Below are 20,051 nucleotides of genomic sequence, written 5' to 3' on the forward strand. Positions count from 1 at the left end.
TTGTGAACAAGGAGCCAGTGGCATCCTGTGGGACGTCCCCACCCCCACCAACAGAAGGCCACCAGAGTCTGCTTTGCAGGGGACAGAGGAAAAAGGAGCCTCAGTGTCTTGGCTGAATTGCCAGACTTTATCTCTGTTGGAAAAGCAGGAAGTGGGAATCCAGCCCCATTTGCGGCATGGTCAGTGATTGCCCGTGGCTAGTACATGGGCTGTCAGGAGGATGAGCCCCAGGGGTCATCTCCTGCACTGTACATCTGCCCTGCTGCCTCAGCTGGTGGAGACAGCATCCCAGGAGATGGAGGCCACCAATCCCTCCTTCTCACCTACACCTCAGGGCGTGCAGCTCTCCTCGGCTTCCAAGGGGATAGCAGCAGCCATCAGGGAGCCCCTTGGACACTGACCGGTGAACATCGCTTGCTCTCAGTGGCTCCACCCCAGGTGACAGTGGGTTTTCCTGTCGATGTGTCGTCAGTGGCCATGCCTCTCTGACATCTGGGACCCTTGCTCACCATGCGTGCACACTAGCACGGAATGTCTCTGCCTGGAAGCGGCACCGGGGAGTATCTCTGAGCACTAGTTGCTCTGATGGGTGCAGGTTAGCTCTAGGGCTGGGGTGCACTTCCCCAGCCGGGTAAGAACTGACGCACAGGACTGTGCTGTGGATACATCCACACCACTGGAGAGGGTTTTTGAACCAGGAATTGATGAATTGTTGGGCACACAGAAGGCACAGAAGTGTCCAGAACACAGCTGACCAAAGGCTCCCGAAACACAGTCAAGGCTCATGCTGAGAGCTGGAAAATCTCATGGAATATGAAATGTTTGCCTAAAACGTCACCCAGAATTTCAAGTGCTTAGAACAGAAATGGTTCAAAACTGCATTTCCTCATGCCTAATGGATGCTGGAAGGTATCACTTGTAATTTATTAGTTAAAATGTCCCCTCTACTAAAAGCAAAATGAGAATGAGGAAATGAAAATAGTGAAGCACTGTGGAGACACAGGGGCAGCCTCGGCTCCTGCCTTCCCACTGGGCTCAGGAAACACAGGGTGCACTCTGTCTTCACCTCAGTCCCACCCTAGAGAAGAGGCGGCAGATGCAAACCCCACCAGGAATCCCCCTAAGTGGAATTTGCAGAAGGGGAGGCCTGAGCCACGGCCCTCTCCACTCAGCACAGAAGCCTCAAAGACGTGTCTTTGTGTGTCCTCCTATGTGAGCAGGCGGAACACAGGTCACAGGACAGAGCACCACACGTGCAGTACTTACGGGCCTGGGTCTCCTCTGGCAGTGATCACAGTGCTTGGAACTAGACATCGGGGAGGGCCACCCAGCACTGTGAACAGCACCCTCTAAGATGGACCATGTCTTACCAAACTTTACCTCAATAACAACGTAAGCACAGGAGCAAGGTGTATCTGGCATTGTGCTGGGACTCCACCCAGTTCCCTGGAGTTCCAAGCAGGGGTCCCGGCTCCCTGAGACTGCCTCCCTGTGTGGCTGCTGGTGTGAGCTTTCACGCATCTCCGGACTGGGGTGGCTTGGAGAGACCACGGCCAGTCTGGAGCTCTGTTTCAATATTGAGCTGAACTCCTTCCACATTCTTTTTTCAAAGTGTGAAGAAGCCTGTGGGTCGGTGCTGCCTGTCTGGGATTTAAATCACCTTCCCTGCTCAGGCAAAGCCGTATGACCTCGTCCCCACTCGAGCCACCTGCTGCAGGGCGGGCTGATATCTGATGGCCGCCTCGTCAGCTCTGCATTCTGCTTGCCAGGAGGGTGGCACAGAGGCAGACGCGGGAATGGCACCACCCTGGGGGGTCCCCTGATGCCTGTGAAATATATTTTTAAGGAAGGCTCTTTCCAATTCTCTTAAAAGGAGGATATATCTTTCATCTCTACAAGCAAAGGGTGAAACTGAATTTTCCTGAAGTTAAATGGAGATTCAAAGTGCTCTTTGAATTACAGATCTAATGCTCTGTTTTAAAATACACAGGGAAGCTTGGCTTTTGTTTTTAATGTTTAAAAGATGAGTGTGGCTGGAGCGTTAGGATGTGCACTGAGTGTAGCTATGAAGAGACAGCTCTGCCGCGGTTCCTACCACCTAGGGCTGCCCTGCAGCTACCCCTTTCATTTCAGAGAAGAAAGCAGAGGATTCATTAAGATAGTGTCAGCTGTGGCATTTAAAGCCAGAAAACAGTATTTATACAATAGCATAAGAAACTTCATAAAAAGTTGAACAGCTGGGTAGGATGATCACAGGGGACACAGTTATCTGGGATCATTCTACTGGGTATAAAATTACTGACAGGTTAAAGGAGCATGCCAGTCCTCACACCAGCATGTTAGGGCAGGGGAGAATGCTGTGGCTTCACGTGGCCTTTGAGTCCAAGCCAAACACTACACTGTAGGCGAGTGCCAGAACTCGGAGCCAGATGGCCAACTTTTACACAAAACTAGCAATTGTGGAGGACTGGTCTCCATGTCAGGTGAACTGGCTGAATACGGGTTTCTTGGGAGCCCAGGGGGTGAGTGGGGTACTTGTGAAAGCAGGGGTGATTGGAAGCCTCTACCACCAGGAAAGGCCTCGTCTCCAGAGCAACATGCCCTGCCCTCAGTGAGGGAGATGTCTCCACGAAAGGAGACCAACCCTGAAGGATCAGGAGTGGGTGCAGCTACACACGCCAGCGCCTAGCCCAGAACATTCTTGGAAACTCCTGGTTTAGCCCAGTGTCTGGCTGTCTTTAAATAAATGAATCGAAAATCATTAATTAAAACTTAAAAACACTGAGACCTTCAAATTGCACTCGTGAGTCTAGAAGCGTAGAGACCAGCAGGCCAAGCGCCGACGGCAGAAGTGCTGGGTGCAGGAATGAGGCAAAGAGCGGGGAAGGGCGCCTGCTGGAAGGGGAGGACTTTGGGCATCGTGACTTGCTCTCCCGCCCTGCCACAGGACAGACTGCCATCTTCAGAAATGCCTTCCCACACCCACTTTATTCAGCCCGCCACGCCCTCGGGACCAAGGCCCCTTTCCCACAGGCTCTTCCTACCTCGACAGGTGGGCAGGGGGCTACTCCACTGGCCGTTGCTCCGACACTGGGCCCGGGACGCACCCTGAAGCAAGTAGCCCGTGTGGCAGGTGAAATTCACCAGGTCATTCAGGTTGAACTCGCTGCCGTTGGTGAGCCCGTGGGCGGGGTTCCCCGGGTGTCCACAGGTGATGGCTGCGGGAAGACAGGTCTACGTCACTCTCCGTGCTCAGCAGGCACGGCCAGCACCTGGCACTGACGGCACAGGTGAGCAGAGGACATGCAGGCCAGGGTCTCCCACTGCCGCTGCACAGGTGAGCGTGCTTCCCGGGGGCTGTGGGAGACCAGCCACAGGCCTGATGACAGGCAGGTATTACCACCACGGTGGAAACCAAGCAACACCTGCCACTGACTATTATTCCTAGTCGAGTCGTGACAGAATAGCAGTGATTTAAAAACAAGAGATGTCCAGAAGGTTTGTAATGATCCTGCATTTTGAATATTGTCCCCTACGCCACACCAGTTTGAAATATCATGGGGTTTGCTTGAAACTTTGAGTGTTCTATGTGAAATGTTTCCAATACCAATTTAAATATCACGAAATTGGCAAAATAACTGCACACTCCGATATTGCTCTACTGACAGTGCCTAGCATGGGGTCCTTGGAGACGCAGTGAGCTGTCCCTAGGCATTCCCTACATCATGGCCACGTCAGCAAGGGGATGTCTGGACCTCTCAAAAGAAAGGCCACAAAGCTGGTGTCTTCCTCCTGCTTGTCTCCTCAACATCTTTCCTTCTAAGTAAAGCTTTTATCTCTGAGCTTTGCACAGCACCCCAACACTGTCACAGGTGATACCTGTCACTGCAGTGTGGTACATCAACATCTTGTTTGCTTAATTCACAGAAAAACAAAGAATATCTCAGAAGAGCATTTGGTCTAAAAGGAATTTTGCAGCAAAATTCGTATCGTAAAACCAGCAGTCAATATTCGTCGTTGAAGGTCTAGAGTTGGAGGACGGTTATCACACCACACCCCGCCTCTGGCTACCAAAGGACGGCTGACTACACTCTGGAGTCATGGTGAATCCGTGGCCAATGCAGACAACACACAAGTATAAGGGAGTGTGGCCCCTTGAGGGCCCTGTGGAGCTGACCTGTGCCCAGACAGGAGGGCGCACTCCTCCATGGAGGGGTTTCCACCTCCGGCTCTGTGCCAAGCTCTGGGGAGCAGACATGGGACACCTTGTCCCTGGACCCATTGAAAATGAGCTGGGGAGTGAATTCACGTGGACAGGAGGAAGGGGATCGAAGGGGTGGGAAGGGAAGCACCCAGATGGCACTCATGCCCCGAGGGGACGGTGAGTGGGAGAGCGTGCTCTTCTGCTCAGGAGGGAACACGGGAAGCAAGACGTCACAGCAGAGGGGTGAGTAGGAGAGGAAGCCCCAGGGGGCAGGTCCGAGCTGTACTCACGGACACAAACGGGGGTCTGCCCCGACCACTTGTGGTCCTGCAGGCATATCCGAACGGAAGTGCCCACCAGCCGGAAGCCAGGCTTGCACTGGTACACCACCGTGTCCCTGTAGCTGGAGCCGTCCCCACTGATGTGGCCGTTCACGATCGGGTCCGGGGAGCCACAGTGGCCCGCTGAAAGACAGAAGCAAGCAGCAGGAGGGACTGAGAGATGGCCTTCTGCAACGAGCTACGAGGTGACTATGATTTTGGTCAAGTCTTGACAGCATGGGAATCTCCCCATATCCATGATGTTTTTATACAGTTTTTCTTTTCCTAATAATTATGCATAAATTAAGTTCTGTTTCTAATATGAAATCATTTACGATTATTTCCCGAGTTAGGGTTTCCCCACTGATCTATACTACTGTGGCATATTAGGTCACTTATGTGGTCTATTTCCAAATACATGCCCCAGAGAGGAGGAAACACTGTGGTCAACACGAGCAGGGCTTGCAGCCCGCCGGCAGAAAAGAGAAGAGGAGGAATTTCAGCAGGAGACAGGGTTGGGAATTGCAGAGGGGGAGAGACCAGAGGGTAGGTGCCTGTCAGACACCTGAGTCACAGGTGAGCCAGGGAGAGGGGAAGGTGGCTGAGACCCACAGAAACAGGCGTCCATGGCGGGGCAGGAGTGGAGGGTGGCCACGGGTGCACTCAACTGGCCTGGACCTAGGAGACTTGAGAGGAAGGCTGGCAGGTGGGCCCAGGGGAGCCTGAGCCGGGAGGCAGCCACGCGAGATCAAGTGGAGGCAGTGCGCAGGGTGGGCTGGCCCTGGCCGCTGCCCTCTGCACAGAGCGTGGAGCCAGGGGTGCTCTGAAGTCGGAGGACAGCCAGCTAGGAAGAGTGACAAGCTGTCACACCCCATGGGGCTCATTTCACCACCATGGAAACATCTAAATCATGCTCTCTATTTCTGCTTAGGCCAGCGTTAGAGACCTGCGTTCTCCTGGTCCTGGAATCAAACCTATTATCAGCACGGTGGCATGATGAGTGAGGTCACGTGTGCTCAAGGACTAGGAGGATTGCCCTGGGGTGCAGACATAGGCTGCAGAGACCTGTGTCCACCCCAGGCACTCTGCTTGTCCAGCGCTGGCCCAGCATGCAGCCCCAGCCAGGAGGACCAGAGTGTTCCCGTGCACCCCAGGGTTCCAGCCACTTCTGAGGGGATGGGCAGATAACGAATTTTTAGAACACAGAGCAAAATGACACAGTGGGATCCCCCAAAAGCATGGGCCACCTACTTCCTGGTGCATTCTAGGTGGTGCTGGGTACTTGGGGTCACCTTTGAAGCCTGTCATCACTCCGAGAGGAGGGGACTTGGGACCAGGCACAGGGATGCTGAAGAAGGGGCATCCAACCACGTCCCCGCTCTCTTTCCTGACCTGGGAAAACCTGTCCAGCCACACTCACTTGTAAACTTAGTTACTTGAGTTTTGAGTCAGCGAGCGGAGTCTGAGGCAGCAGGCAGTGAGCACTAGCAGTGAGCCCTCTCCTGGTGAGGAGGGGTCTGCCCTGAGGGAGGCAGGGCAGCCCCTGTGGGGACCATCTCCTGCAGCAGCCCTCTGACCATGGTGGACTGGGATCTCTGAGGGGCCAGCACTGAGCCCCTGGGGAAATGCAGGTGTCTACGGAGACACTTCACCCCAGCCCAGCGCTCCCAGACGGCAGACTCCACAGGTGGCTTGCTCCCTGATGCTCCCCACGTGGGCTCCTGTGGACGGCTGGCTTCCCAATGTGAGGAGGTGGCAGCAACTCCTTTCCACTTACTGTGCTCTCAGACTCTCGGATCCTCAGAACTGCCTTCTCTAACACCGTCAAAGCCTTAGAACTACTATAGCTATTCACAAATACAGGTCATCCACACACCCTCACTTACAGCGTTTCACCCAAATCTCCATTCTACTGTGTCAGAAGGCTGCGGAAGGGGACCTGCCTTAGAGGGAATGTGAACGAAACCCACATTCCTGAGCTCCTGCTGTTCAGAATATTTTGCTATGTTCTTGGCACAAGAGGATAATATTTGCTACCTTCCCTGCTGCCACCCTGCTTTGGTGTCTCAGGCTTGACACATGCAGAGCTCTCTCTGTGCCTACCATCAGACTGGTATGTCATGGTGTTCATGTCCTGAACCGTTACTCATTCCTTAATGCTCCCGATGAAGAGAAGTAAGCTGACTTCGCCACTGGACAGTAGTGTCCTTCAGGTACCGAACTCGTCCTCTCCTGTGCTGACTTTCACGTCAGTGATCCACTCATCTGCCCTGGGCCAGTGATGTTGGTGGTGCTGGGGATTGAGTGAAGAGCAGATTCCATCATGGAGAATATCCCATGGACAGACAGCACATGCAGGGACCTCCTGGGATGGACGTGGGCGGCAGAGACTGGAGTCACAGAGGACCGGGGACCCTGCCTGAAGGGGGAGCTCTCAGGCCCTAGGAGGAGCCACTCTAAACCAGTAAGGGCCACTGAAAGGACTCTAGTAATTGAAATCAGGAATCTCAGTCACTCTTTGGGGTCTCTCCCTAACTACAAGGAGGAAGACTTCATCTGACCCACGCGCACACAGCAGACTCACTCTGTGGCTCTTCCACTGTGACGGGGACTTAGTAGCTCCAGCTCCACAGAGTGTGAGCAACAGCAAAGAAGGACAAAAACTTTATTCACTGCAAAATTAAAACATATGGGGGGAGGGCTGCCCTGCTCGGCTGAGAACAGCATATCGAGTACCTGAAGTCGTTCGGTCATCTGGCCGACCCCAGGCCGCCATGCCAGGTCCAGGCTCTTTTCCCCTGAGGTTTGGCTCTAGCATGAACACTGCATGCTTTCTGCGAGCAGGCCTGGGGCAGGAGCGCCCTGGCCATCACTCTCCCTGACCTCCTGGCCAGTGTCAGCGGTAACCGTCACAGCCTGGACAGTGCACTGGGCGTTGAGTGTGGGCCTAACTCCTACCAAACTTACCCGGAACCCACGAGCCTGGCACTCCTGGACCCGGAGAACTGACAAGGGAGTGATGGAAGGTTAGAGAGATGCTGAAATCAAACCTTCAGTTTCCAGTCAACATACAGACGGGGACAGATTTAGATAAGTCCTAAAGGCACTGCCTCCTCTTCTTCTTTCTGTTCAACCATGAAGTGACAAATTCCTTCACTACCACCTTCTAGAACTTCTCCATCCCACCCCCACCCCTGTGCTCGGGAGGTGGGACTATGCCACGGGTAGTTCACCACCTTCCCCAAACTGGCTCAGAAGCAAAATGGAGAATTCAGTGCCAAGGTAGGTACTTGGACTGTGTTTAGGCTCAGCTAAGTATTTTACACACTAAAACTCAAAAAACAAACTAGATAAAATCCGCCATTGCAGAGGGCCTGCTGGAACTCACTAACAAGGACAGAGCACGGGCAGTTCCACAGCCCGGCCTGAAGTGCACTGTGAGGAAGGGGTGGACCTGGGTTCTGCACCTCCCACCAAGCACGGCCTGTCTCCCTAGTTGGCACAGGGACTCCCCCTACCTGGCTTTGAAACTCGCTCTCACTGTATTTTGGTTACAATAGGAAAAAAATTTATTTTAACACTCTCTAAAATTGGTTCACGAGGACCTAAAATCTGCCGAATAACTCTTCCACCCTAGCTCTGAAATCAGGAGCCAGATGGATGGAAGGCTGAGTTGTCTTCCAAGCAAGGACACTGAGTGAAGGAAGGCCAAAGCCAGAGCCAGAGGCTGGAGGGCGGCTGGGGGAGACGCCCACTGCCTCAGCACAGGCTTCCCCGGGGCCGGCAGCGAGTGCCCGGCAGCGAGTGCCCGGCGGAGCTCGGGAGCAGAGCAGGTGGCCACACAAGTCCCTGCCCCTCTGTAGCTCTGCTGTCTGACGACCACTTGGGAGGACACTGCAGGAGGCCACTGCTCCACTGTCACCTGTGTAGCTCAGTCAGCACTCGGACCAAGGAGTAGTACTCTGGGGTCTCCAGGGCAGCCCTGTTAAGCCCTGTTCTAGAAGGTTCTGTGTGTATGCTACCACTCTACCGTGTGGACGTTCTCGGGTAAGACGGTCCTGTGTGAACCAGGCTCCTGTTCACCCCTCTCTGGTGGAGAGGGTGTGTGAAAGTCAGTTCTCTGGGTGGCCTTGGTCCCTTCCCCTTTCCTGCAGGTACCACGGGGGAATTCTTCCCGCTCCTTCTACAGTGTGGCTCCATGAAGCCCTATTTAATTGAGAGGATCTTATCCCCAGATAGACAGTATTTTTCCACACCGTGGGCCACTCTGTCCTGATGGTGCAATGAGTCAGGCCACTGCTCTCCCGTGGAGGCCTTCTGAGGGACTGACTCGGGAGCCTCTGTGCTAATGGGGGACAGAGAGTGTGGTCAGAGGATCTGCCTTAACCTCACAGCAAGGTCACGGGGGGCACTTCACAGGCTGGGAGGGCAGGGTGGAGCCACCTACGAGGACAGCCAGCCCTTCGTCCCACACATTCTGCATCTGTAGCTCAAACACGGATAGAAAATACATCCAAAAAGAGTTTGATTATCATCATTCTCCAAGTGACAGAGCATGACCACCATCTCCTCAGGGTTGCAGATGACCAGGGACAATAAGCCACCTAGAGACGGCTCACGTGCACAGCAATGTGTGCACAGGTCTGTCCTGTGCCTTACATCAGGGACTTGAGCTTTTGTGAATCTTGGGGTTGTGGAACCGGTTCCCATGGATACCAAGGGAAGGTCTGGGAAGATGTGGGGTTGCAGAAATGAGCTCCAATTTGGAGATTATTAGGTTCCACTTGCTCCACAGAAACTCACTGTGCCACCTGGGAGCAGGACCAGGCTCTCCCAGGTGTAGCACAGAAGCTGCAGCCTTTGATGTGGGGTCTGTGCCATTAGCGGGAACCAGGAGGGACATCCTTCTCTCCCAAGGCCACATGCTCAGACACCCACACGCTCTCCCCTCTCAATGTGTCAGTTTCTATCAGAACACACACTAAATATTGGTGTGGGGATTAGAACAAAGCCTATTTTTAGAAAATCTATAAACCAAATGTTCAGCCTTAGTATTTGCTTTGTGATTATTGGGGCTTTTTGCTGACAACCACATTCTCAGCATTGCCAATACCCTGCACCGTGGCAGCATTAGAAACTCGGTGTGCTCGAGGGCGGCCAATCTTGCAGCCCGTGTCTTTGGCTGACTCAAGCTGATTTGACGGTTAACGTCAGGGCTGATTTACAGACTCTTCTTGAGTATTAGTGAACGGTCACAAAATGTCAAATGGGCCAGACTCTGTGTGCAGGAAAACTGTCACAGGCACTGAGCACCTGCAGACATGTCACTCTCCAGATGGAGCATATTAAAAGAACACTGCCTGAGATGTCCTCATAGGGCCATGCCCAGCAGTGTCCTCTGTCACAAAGGCTGGGGCCACCAAGCGAGTGCTGGAGTCCCTCTGAGCAGGTGGCTGTCCCACATAGGGCAGGTGGCAGTCACACCCAGCTCAGGTCCAATTTCTCTGCCACAACAGGCAGGTTGTCAAATGTCTCTGGTTAGGGTTTGGATGTGAGGTGTCCTCCAAAAGCTCACGTGTGAGATGTACACCGTCTTACACAGAAGGTTCAGAGGAGAAATGACAGGGTTGGGAGAGTCTTAACTCCATCATGATTCCAGCCCCCGACGGGATTAACTGGGTGGGAAGCTGTGGGGTGTGCCTGGAGGAGGTGGTCCTGCGGGTGTGGCTTTGGGGGCTGTATTTTGTAGCTGGTGCCTGGAGTCTCCCTCTCTCTGCTTCCTGATCACCTGGTGAGCCCCTTCCCCCCAGCATTCTACCATGATGTTCTGCCTCCCCTGGAGCCCCGAGGAGAAGGGTCGGACTGAGACCTCTGAAAACCTGAGCCTCCAAATAAACTTTTCACCCTCTAAAATTGTTCTTTTCAGTTCCCTTAAAGTAGCGAACATGATGACTAAGACATCTGTCTAACACAACCTGGGTCCACACAATTATTACAGGCCAGATTTGATATGAAGAGACATTTAGGCCAGTACCAGCATGATATGGGCAGTCTTTGGGCTGTCAGAAAATTTTAGCCTGTTCATATTTTTTTATGTAGATCCTAAATATTTTGGTAGATAATGCCCATCCGGCTGAATTCCTTCCCAGTCCTGTCTGCCTGTCAAGTGTCTCGTGGCCCTCCTCCAAACCCGCCCTGTGCACGCAGACCTGGACAAACCCAATGGAAGTGCTGCCCGTCTATAAGGAGGACAAGAATCTATCCAAGTCAGATTTTCTCTGTTAGGTGAAGCTGTCTTTGCAATACCCATTTTAAATACCCTGCTTTTCTGATATGTTTCTTTCTGTTGCTCTGGATCAGCAGATGGCATTGCAGTGTTCTTAACATATCTCACCACCATCAGACCATCTCTAAGGACAGCCTCATGTCAGCTTTGCATCTCAGTGACCGCAAGTCCTCGATATATAGCTTGGAGGAGGAAAAGTTTGTTTTGGCTTGTGGTTCAGTCCATGGGCAGCCAACTCCATAACTCTGAGCCCAAGAAAAGGCAGAACATCAGGGCAGAGCGGCATGGCCACCAGGAAGCAGACAGAGCTCTGCTCATCGGGAACAAAACAGACCCCAAAGTCTTGCCCCAGCGACCTGTCTCCTCCAGCTACATGCTACCTGCCTGCAGTACTGCCTAGTTAACCCATATCAGTGGATTAATTCACCAGCTGGGTCACAACTGCCATAATCTAATCCTTTTACCTCGGAACCCTCCTGCATTGTCTCACGCATGATCTCTCAGGAAATACCTCATATCTAAACAAAACAGCCACAAACAACAGGACTGAACCAGACCTCGTCACAATGTCACATGAGTTCTTCTCCACATTTATCCAGGCTGGACTTACCACCTGGCCACAGAGAGTTCCGTGCCAGGTGTGCTCTGTGCAGACCAAGTAGACCCCGCCACACTGAGAACCCTGCATCCCCGCGGTGACCACAGGGCCTGGGCGATCTGACTCCTGGAATCACTGTGTTTCTCTTCTCTGTGTGGAAGTTCCACCTGTAATTCAGGTGGCCTCCACGGTGCCTCCCCTGGGCCTTCACCACCCCCACCTCCACCAGCCTCCTCCCTGGGTCTGTCACCTCCTCCCTCTGCAGAAGTGCTGCTTTCACACGTCCCCTGACACTCATTATTCCCAACTTGTATTAAAGGTACTTGTCTTTCCCTTGCGTAAAGATTCCATGGAAGGAAATACCTCATCTCATTTACCTTCACATGCTACTCAACAGCCCTTGAGGATCTAAAAGGATATCACTAGGTAAAACTCACAAGCACACAAGCATAGAGAAGACTCTTTTTTTTTTAAACTACTTACCCTCTGGCTAAGTTGGCATTGGGTTTTTCAAGTATTTTCCCTACTCTGCTGACACACAGCACATATTTTACACTGTTGTGTATTGTATAAAATAGAAGGGGTAGGTTTGATATTTCTACTCTAATGCCATCTTTTTGAGGTAATACAATTATGATTATCAGTTGTTTTATGAAACATTTTTACTTGGAAATCTGAAAAAATACAAGACCTTTGAAAAATACATTCCAACTTTATTCTCCAAGAACAATGAAAAATGTCAAAAATGTCCTTTTGAATCATGTCACCTAGCTATCTTATCAATGTGAGGGTCACCATGATACATTTACCATAACACGCCTCTGCTCATGGCCACCACAGTGCAGGGATGCAAATCTCCTCTAAATAATAGCAACGCTGTCTGGGTAAGAAGATGATGTTCTGTGCCCGGGATGGCTCTCACAGACAACTTGCAGACTGCACGTCAAAGAGGTGACACAGTGGCAGACATGACAGCCCATCATCACACAAAGTCCAGCGACAGACATGGTCAAGGGTTTGTGAACTGTGGCCACAGGGCGCCCAGATTCCACACATGCCCTCCTGCCAGGACTTGTGCAAATTGCCACAGGGAAGATAATGAGGGGCCCATGGGGACCATGGAGCTTCCCACTGGTGGAGCAGATGTGGGCCAGCTTCTTGGAGCTTGACTCCTGGCCTGGCCAGATCTGCAGAACATGTCCTTGGGGACTTGGGCCCAGGAGAAGCCTGTCACAGTGCAGCAAGGAGAACCCTGATCATCCCCTGAGCCCATCTCTGCTGTTTACACACACCCCTCCTCGGTCAGAGGCTCTGGCAGAGTGGACACCAGACACTGCCAACACGGTAGGGAGTCAGCACTTGCATGTGAGCCGCGAAAACCCTCCTTCCCCTCCCTAAACCCAGCGCCCCTGCACTTAGACTCCACAGGGCTCAGCCTGGGCAGCACTGTCCATCATGGCTTAGCTGTTAAAGGATCTGGGACATCCCCCTGCGCCCGCTGGAAATCCTTGGGCACCACCAGGGCTCCGGAGGGTGACCCATCCTCACTGTGAACAGAAGCGCCGTCCCAGAATGAACACTCCCTCCTTAGGGAAGAGCTCGCTCCCAGACCTGGAACCTGCTTCTAGGTCTCCTCCCTCACGCTGGACACAGAGTCAGACTCACACAGCTCAGGGCGCCCAGACCCTCAGCAGAGAGCACCACGGGGCAGCTGCCTTCCGCACACCCTACACCCTGCACCCTGGGCAGGCTGCCCTGCGAACAATGCCCAGGTGTGGAGGCGCCTCTCACCTGGAGTCAGGAAGCCATCTTCTCCTGTCCACAGTGATGGCAGTCATGAACTGATGAGGACGACGGCTGCCCCCATGTCTGTCCAACCCTCGCCTGGCCTGGGAAGGTGTGTTGATTCCTTTTCCTTTTCCACCCTTTGACCCCTGAATGACCTGCAGATCTTAGCACACGTCTTCGCGATACCTCTGGCTTACTCCCTCTCTTACCTCACAGCATTTTAAGTATCTGAAAATAGCTATTGATTTCCTAACTTACTCTCAAACTAACGATCGGAAGCTTTTCCAAGCACCCCTCAAACGTCACCGCCCCGATTCTTCACCAGGCGCTCACCCATCCTCAGCAGCCACTAAGCTTTTGCAGAACTTGGATCACAACGTGGCCCTGGAACACCAAGGCCCAGGGGACCCCATGGCTCTGAGACACACAGCGGGTGGATGTGGACTCCACCGCGGCACAGGGACCCGGGCAGGTACTGTGGACAGGCTGGGCACTGACCAGCAGAGTGTGCTCTCGGCACAGGCAGCCTGATCTAACCCCAAACACCCGAGTTGTTCTTCCACACTGTGATTAACAATTCTGTCCTCATCATGCACATTTGAAGGTATTGGTTTTCTACATTTTATGTTAGTATCACTTTCATATGTATTTATTTATCATAAAAGTTTGAGTTTTTGAATATGCCATTTAATGTTACTTTCACTCTTTCAACTAGCATCATTTTTATGCCCTAATAAAAGGTACGAGTAAAAGTTTGGGGTTCAGAATTTCCATTTCTAAAGGATACTTCTGAGCTCCTGCCTTATAACCACATCAACACACACCCACAGCACCTGAAGGAGAGACCAGCTCAGCTGCCACCCACCTTGACAGAACATTCGGGAAAGCACAGGAAAGCCCAGAAGCTCTGTGACTTCAGGAAGCACTGAAGGCATCCCACGGTCTCCTGAAGACCACGGGGCTCCCCCAATAAGGCATTAGTCACGCAAATCATGTTAATGACATGTATCAGTTAAGAACCTTAGAAACACAGAGGGTGCGTGGCACCGAGAACTCGGCAGCTCCCTGCAGCACTGCGGCGGTCCCTCTGTGGGCAGGGAAGGAACGTCTGGAGGCGGATCTTCTCTGGGTTCCTACTCGGCCTTCGTCCTCTTTCTTGAAATTCTCCCAACTCAAAGGGAGAGCAGACCTCACTGTTCCCAGTCCCTGGTTCCGCCCCACCCTAAAGTGATCTGAGCTCCTGGGGGGCTTAAGCCCACCACGGCCGAGGCTTAGTGATCATATGACTGTGAGGGTCAAGGGGCTCAAGAGGGCCAGTGTGAGCCCGACCCCCAGGCCTGGGGGAGCTGCTGAGATGAACCTCTGTGCTCTCAACTGCCCCCTCAACCGTTTGCACACACCCACAACCCGTTTATTAATTATCATGCATGATATTTAAAGCTTTCAAAAAAACCCCAAAATTGTTACACGCATTCTATTTCAAATAATTCGCTCTGCTTTTATAAATTCAGATTAATGTCACTTCAACTTCTCGACATAATTTTAAGAAGACAATTGTATGATTATCTCTAAAACTTGTGTCTGTGTGTCCTCACCTCATGGCTGTGGTCTCTGAGTGCAGGCACACTCCCAGCCCCTGGGAGGTCACCTTCATGCCATGCAAGGTGACATGTGACCATGCTTCATCGCTCCTACTAAGAACACGGCCTCTTCCAATGCTCTGTTAGGCCCTCGGGTGACGCGGCCTGGAGACCTGGCAGGACCCAGTGCCTCCAGAGCCCTAGCGCAGGAAGCCGTGCCAGCCCGTCCACCGGGGTCACCAAACAGTGGGAGAGCACAGAGGAACCTACCCAGACACCGCGTTTCGGACCCACTCCAGAGGCCGTTGGCCAGGCACTCCCGGACGTGGGAGCCCACCAGCGTGTAGCCCGTGTTGCACGTGAAGATGGCCGTGGCGCCGAAGGCCGTCAGCGTTCCGATCTTGTTCCCGTTGGGGGGGAAGGACAGGCTTCCGCAGGAGATGACTAGAAGAGAGACAGCACAGTCTTGAGGTCCGCACATTGCCCTGCCCCAACGCCAGCCACCAGTCTCGGATGCTGACTTCACGGAGGACACGCAGCAGGGTGCTAGACTGTCACCTGGGAAGCCTCTCCCTCCTGCATCCTGAAAATGAAAACCCGGCATCGGAGGGACCTGCCACGTCCTAGCTGCCGGCCACCACCCTCAGTTGTCCTCTCACCTCCGCCCCAGGGTAGCTAGGCTTCCTCAGAGGAGTTCATCGGGGGAAAGCAGACGGCACTGAAGCCTGGGACTGAGCGGACCAGCAGGGCCAGCACCGTCTCTTCTGGGTCCCTGTCACTGCTGGGCCCTGAGCGCCGTGTGAATGCTGGCTGCACAGTGCCCACGGCACCTTCCCGAGGAGGACTGGCAGACACTTGGCTGGTCCTTCTGTGGTGGTGGGCGGGGTGGCTGTGAACCCCAAAGCCTGCCCTGGTCCTCAGAGGCAGCACGTCCAGGGTGCCCCCAGCACTCCATTGTAGGAGGTGAATTCATAGCCGCATTGGAGGCCCTCAGGGGACCACATGCATCTCTGCACATCAACTCCAAACACTCGAGACAAGAATCACAGACCCCAGGGGAGGAAGGAAATCACAAGTTATCAAAGACTACTGACCCTCGGAGGCTCACACGTGTTTTAAACTGGTTTAGCATGAAAATCTCACAAAAGCCACTGGGGAGAAGGGTCCAGGGCACTGATGAGTCAGGAGGCGTACAGCGGAAAGCCTCAGGGGTAGGAAGCCGATTCCCCCTGACGGTGAACAGATAGAGGTGGCAAAGCCTCCACCACCCAGGCCGGTTCTGCCTTGCACAGACGGGCATCTGCCCCTGCCAAGGTGTGACAGCACCTGCCACACAGGGTGCACAGAGGACCCGGGGAGGAGACAGGTGCAGGTGCATGAGGCCTGTCTTACACAGGACCAGACTCAGTGAGGGATAGAGACCAGGGCACCCCAAGTCAGGATCCATCCAGGGGACGGAGTCAGTGTGAACACTACGGCTGGTCAAGTGAGGACGGACTTCAGGTGCCTGGCATTGAGGCCAACCCTGTTAGCTGCTGTTACTTCACTATGTGGCCACCACTTGGTCTCAAAGGGGAACAAGCCAGCTGCTTAGGAGTGGCCTGCAGGACTGTCCACCTGGAACCCGGGAGATCACCCCAGGCTGGCAAGCTCCCTGTCACTCAGCCGTGCACTGTCTAATCCTCGGAGCCAAATGTCACTGGGCTCAAGGAGGATTTAGATTGTTACAGGAACTTTTCTCTGAGCCTTTTCCCAAACACAATGAGAACTTTTCCTTGAACTGTGACGTTTAATGACCCTCTGTGATGGTTGGGTGATTGGGTCGGGCTCTGAGAGTGAGTGCTTGCTGGGAATGTGTTACACAGCCTGAGGCCCAGAGCCTTTCCTGACAGAGGCCGCCAGGCACCGTTCCTGGAGACTGGAGACTGGTGGGGCCTGGGTCTCTACATCCTGGCTGTTCTCCAGCTTCAGTGGCACTATGCTGGGGACAAGGCTCTTCTGTTTGTCCTCTAGTAAGGGTTAAGCAATTGTAAAGAACTAAAGCAAGGACTCTGAGCTTTCAGCAGCTGGATAACGGGATTGCAGACACACAGTCTCCTTTGGCTGCAGACCCAATGGGTTAACGAGGACAGCAGCGAGGGTTTGGGAAAGCCAGTCCAGCAGGAGAGGGCCTCCCTGCCCACTGACTGGAGGCTTTGTCCAGCAGCCAGGAGGAGGTCTGGCCTCCACACTAGTGTCCCCTGAGTTTCCAAGATGGATGCACTATGTGTGCCTCCTGACCTCCCATCACACGTGGGTCATGCTGCAATCTGAAGGGCCCCTCGGATTCCTGGGGCCCACCTTTGCACAGGAAGACACTCAGCCGTGGCATCCACAGGGTCCTGCCCACAGCTGGGGCACCTGGCCTGTCGCACACCTTGACTGTGGGTCATGAGCCTCTCTCCCCCAGCAAGGCTTCCTCCCCTCCCTCCTTCAATTCTGCTCTGGGTCCCCACTGAAATAACTGCCCTGGGACACGCTTTTCACACACCTGCAAGGTCGACACTCCTGTCTACTATGTGGACATTACTTACAAATGAGCCCATGGGTAGCTTCTCAAGCTGGACGAGGCCTGGTGAAGGTGCCCTGGCCATGAGCAGCTGACGGCTGGAACACGCTGCATGAAGGGCAGGACCTCCCCCTCCAGGAAGGGCTCAGGGGCAGGCTGTGTAGACCAGGGTCCTGGACTGTGTTATGAGGTCTACAGGGCTGGAGCTACCATCTGTCACTGGATGTAAGTCAGGAGAAGATGCTCACTGAAGGAGAGTGGCCTTAGGCTGGAAACGGGCTGCTCCAGTTGTCCCTACAACTGTTTCACGTGGGCTGCGGTTTACTCAGGCTAAGTATCTAGAACGTTCAACTTCAGCTGCCCTGAGTGGAGTGGCAGTGCCCCCCTAGGGTGTAGGTGGGCACACACTCCCTCATGTCCAGCAACCAGTCCAGATGCACCTCCACTTACAAACAGGCCAACAAAGACCAGGCTGCCTGCTTCCTGCTTCCCTTCATGACCAAGTCTGACTTAAGAAGCCTATACATTAGCAGTTAGGAAAGAGGTACATTCTAGAATTTAGCCAATGTTCTTTGCATATCTATACTTTAAAAATTCCCAGTTAGATTTTTCCATCTGTGTGTAAGTGTAAAATCTAAATGTAAAGAATTTTTCTAATTTCATGGATTTATGCAATAAACATATTTCTTACTTTTAAAGTACAAACAATAGGCAGAGAAACAATGAAATTTAACAAGAAGAGGAAAAGTGGCTGCCCTCTTTCATTAAGACCTTGACCTGCAGAGACCTGTGGGGCCCCTGGACATGACTCTAGTCCTGTTGCTGTCCTTGGGGAGGAGGACTGCAGAGCTAAGGCCTCATCCTGCTGACCCGTGGAGACCTAGGGCTCTCCCAAGGACACCTAGGAGTCTCACTCCTACCTGGAGGGGGAGCATCACCATCTCCAAATCCTGGAGAGCTTCTCAGCTGGTCTCCATTTGCTATGGCCACACTCTGTAGGTGGCCCAGGGTCAGCTCTGCATCAGGGCTAACTGGACCCCAGAATGGGAACTTCTGACCCTTCCAGCCCCTGACCAAACAGGTAATCGAGAGCTACCAAATTCCTGAGACTGGGGGTAGGGCTGTTCTGAGGTAAGCCACGGGCAGCCCGTTGGTGGGCTCCTCGGCCACATCAGGGGGGTGGACGGCCGAGCACTCGAAGCCTCTGTTGGCCCTGATCACAGGTGGGGAGCCACCTCCTGCTCCTCCTGAACAGGAGCCTCCACAGGCTGGCCAGTGGGGCCATGAAAAGGGGTCACTAAGTCACTTTTATTTAAGGAGCGTTTGAACTTGCAGTTTTCCACACACCCATGCAAGAGTGGAGTCTGCTCCCTTGGAGTTCAAATCATGTGCTCCTGAGTGTGGGTGGGCAAAGCTAGGGCCCCTGGGGACAGGGGACAGGGGACAGAACCAGATGCAGACGTGTTCCAGAGTAAAGGAGCTCATGCGTGCATTGATTCTTTTCTTGTAGAGCCCAAGGTAGTGCGAACAGCATGAAGTTCTAAAAACATTTTTCACTTAATATTTTGGGTAACTCTTGAGGATGGTTAGTACTTCTCAGTATTATACTGGCTGTGTGTTTTTCTGATATTTTAAACTGAACTTTTGAAATGTACAGGGTTATCATTCTGAGGGTATTGACAAATATTGGATATTTATCCTGAATAATAAGACCAATAACATTAGGTTCTAAAGAGGTTATGAAATAAAAAAGCAATAAAAGTGGTTATGAAAAGCCACAATGACCCCAGCACCCTGAACATCCATGCTGAAGGGACTTTTAGATAGAATGGTCCTGCTGTTCCTCCCAGGGCTCTGCCTGAGGCTGTGTGTGCCTGAGACACCCTGAGCCTGCACTCTGCGCTGCTCCTCTGAACAGCACTTCTCCAAATACAACTGAAGACCTCCCGGTCCCATAGCTCTTTAGACTCCATGTGCACCTCACTGTCCACCTGCCCAGTGGGTGGACATGTCCACTAACATGACATGGTGGAGTAAGAGGTGGGAATGAGAACCCAGCAGCCTCTATCCAGCCAGACAGTAAGGAGACTGGCAAATTTCTAAAATAAAGATAATCTTTTCACTATTTTTTATTTTGTTTGGAAATAAATCCGTTATGTTTATAACAATGTGTCATCTATTTTAACATGTAATTGACTTATTGCTGTTTTGAATGAATCAATAAGGATTTAGAATTTTTCTATGTATAGGCAGAATTTTTCACCAGGCCCTGAGTTAGCTCACTTTGAGTAAACAAGAGTGAGATTATCTGACTGGGACTGACCCTGTGAGTGACCCTTTGAGTGGCCAAGAGACCACTAAGAGAGACCACAGCCAGCAGCCCGAGAGGGCTGGCACGGGGTAGGAGCCCAGTCGCCCAGAGTAGCCCCATCCCTGGTGCCTCAGCCGCCCAGGCAGTGGCAGGGAGCTGGCCCGGATGGCAGCACATGGACACAGCCCTTGGAAGCCCCAAGCAGGGGACCCACATGGGACACAGTGAACACCCAGGCTAGAATCTGTGGCCCAACACACCTGGGTCCCCCTGAGCCTCTGAGTTAGTGGGAGCTGGCCACGCAGCAACCCTGAACTTGAGCAGCCCTGACCGCTACTGTCGAAGGCTGGACACGCTCTCACCGCACTCACCCCTGTGGGCACCACAGTTCTTGAGGCCACTGTGTTGCCATAATT

The 20,051-nt window shown here is 53.0% G+C and overlaps 1 protein-coding gene across 1 annotated transcript in view; it reads right to left on the reverse strand.

Moving 5' to 3' along the window:
* Csmd1 (CUB and Sushi multiple domains 1) overlaps positions 1-20,051 on the reverse strand; it is a 1,139,207-nt gene that overhangs the window by 37,828 nt on the left and 1,081,328 nt on the right. The window contains exons 52-54 of the mRNA XM_077792480.1: positions 15,047-15,220; positions 4,495-4,668; positions 3,045-3,218 (exon numbers count right to left, since the gene is read on the reverse strand). Coding sequence (XP_077648606.1) covers positions 3,045-3,218; positions 4,495-4,668; positions 15,047-15,220 — 522 coding nt within the window. The remainder of the gene's footprint in view (positions 1-3,044; positions 3,219-4,494; positions 4,669-15,046; positions 15,221-20,051) is intronic.

The sequence above is a fragment of the Urocitellus parryii genome, chromosome 14 (genome assembly GCF_045843805.1).
Source record: "Urocitellus parryii isolate mUroPar1 chromosome 14, mUroPar1.hap1, whole genome shotgun sequence".
In the NCBI taxonomy this organism is placed as follows: Eukaryota; Metazoa; Chordata; class Mammalia; order Rodentia; family Sciuridae; genus Urocitellus; species Urocitellus parryii.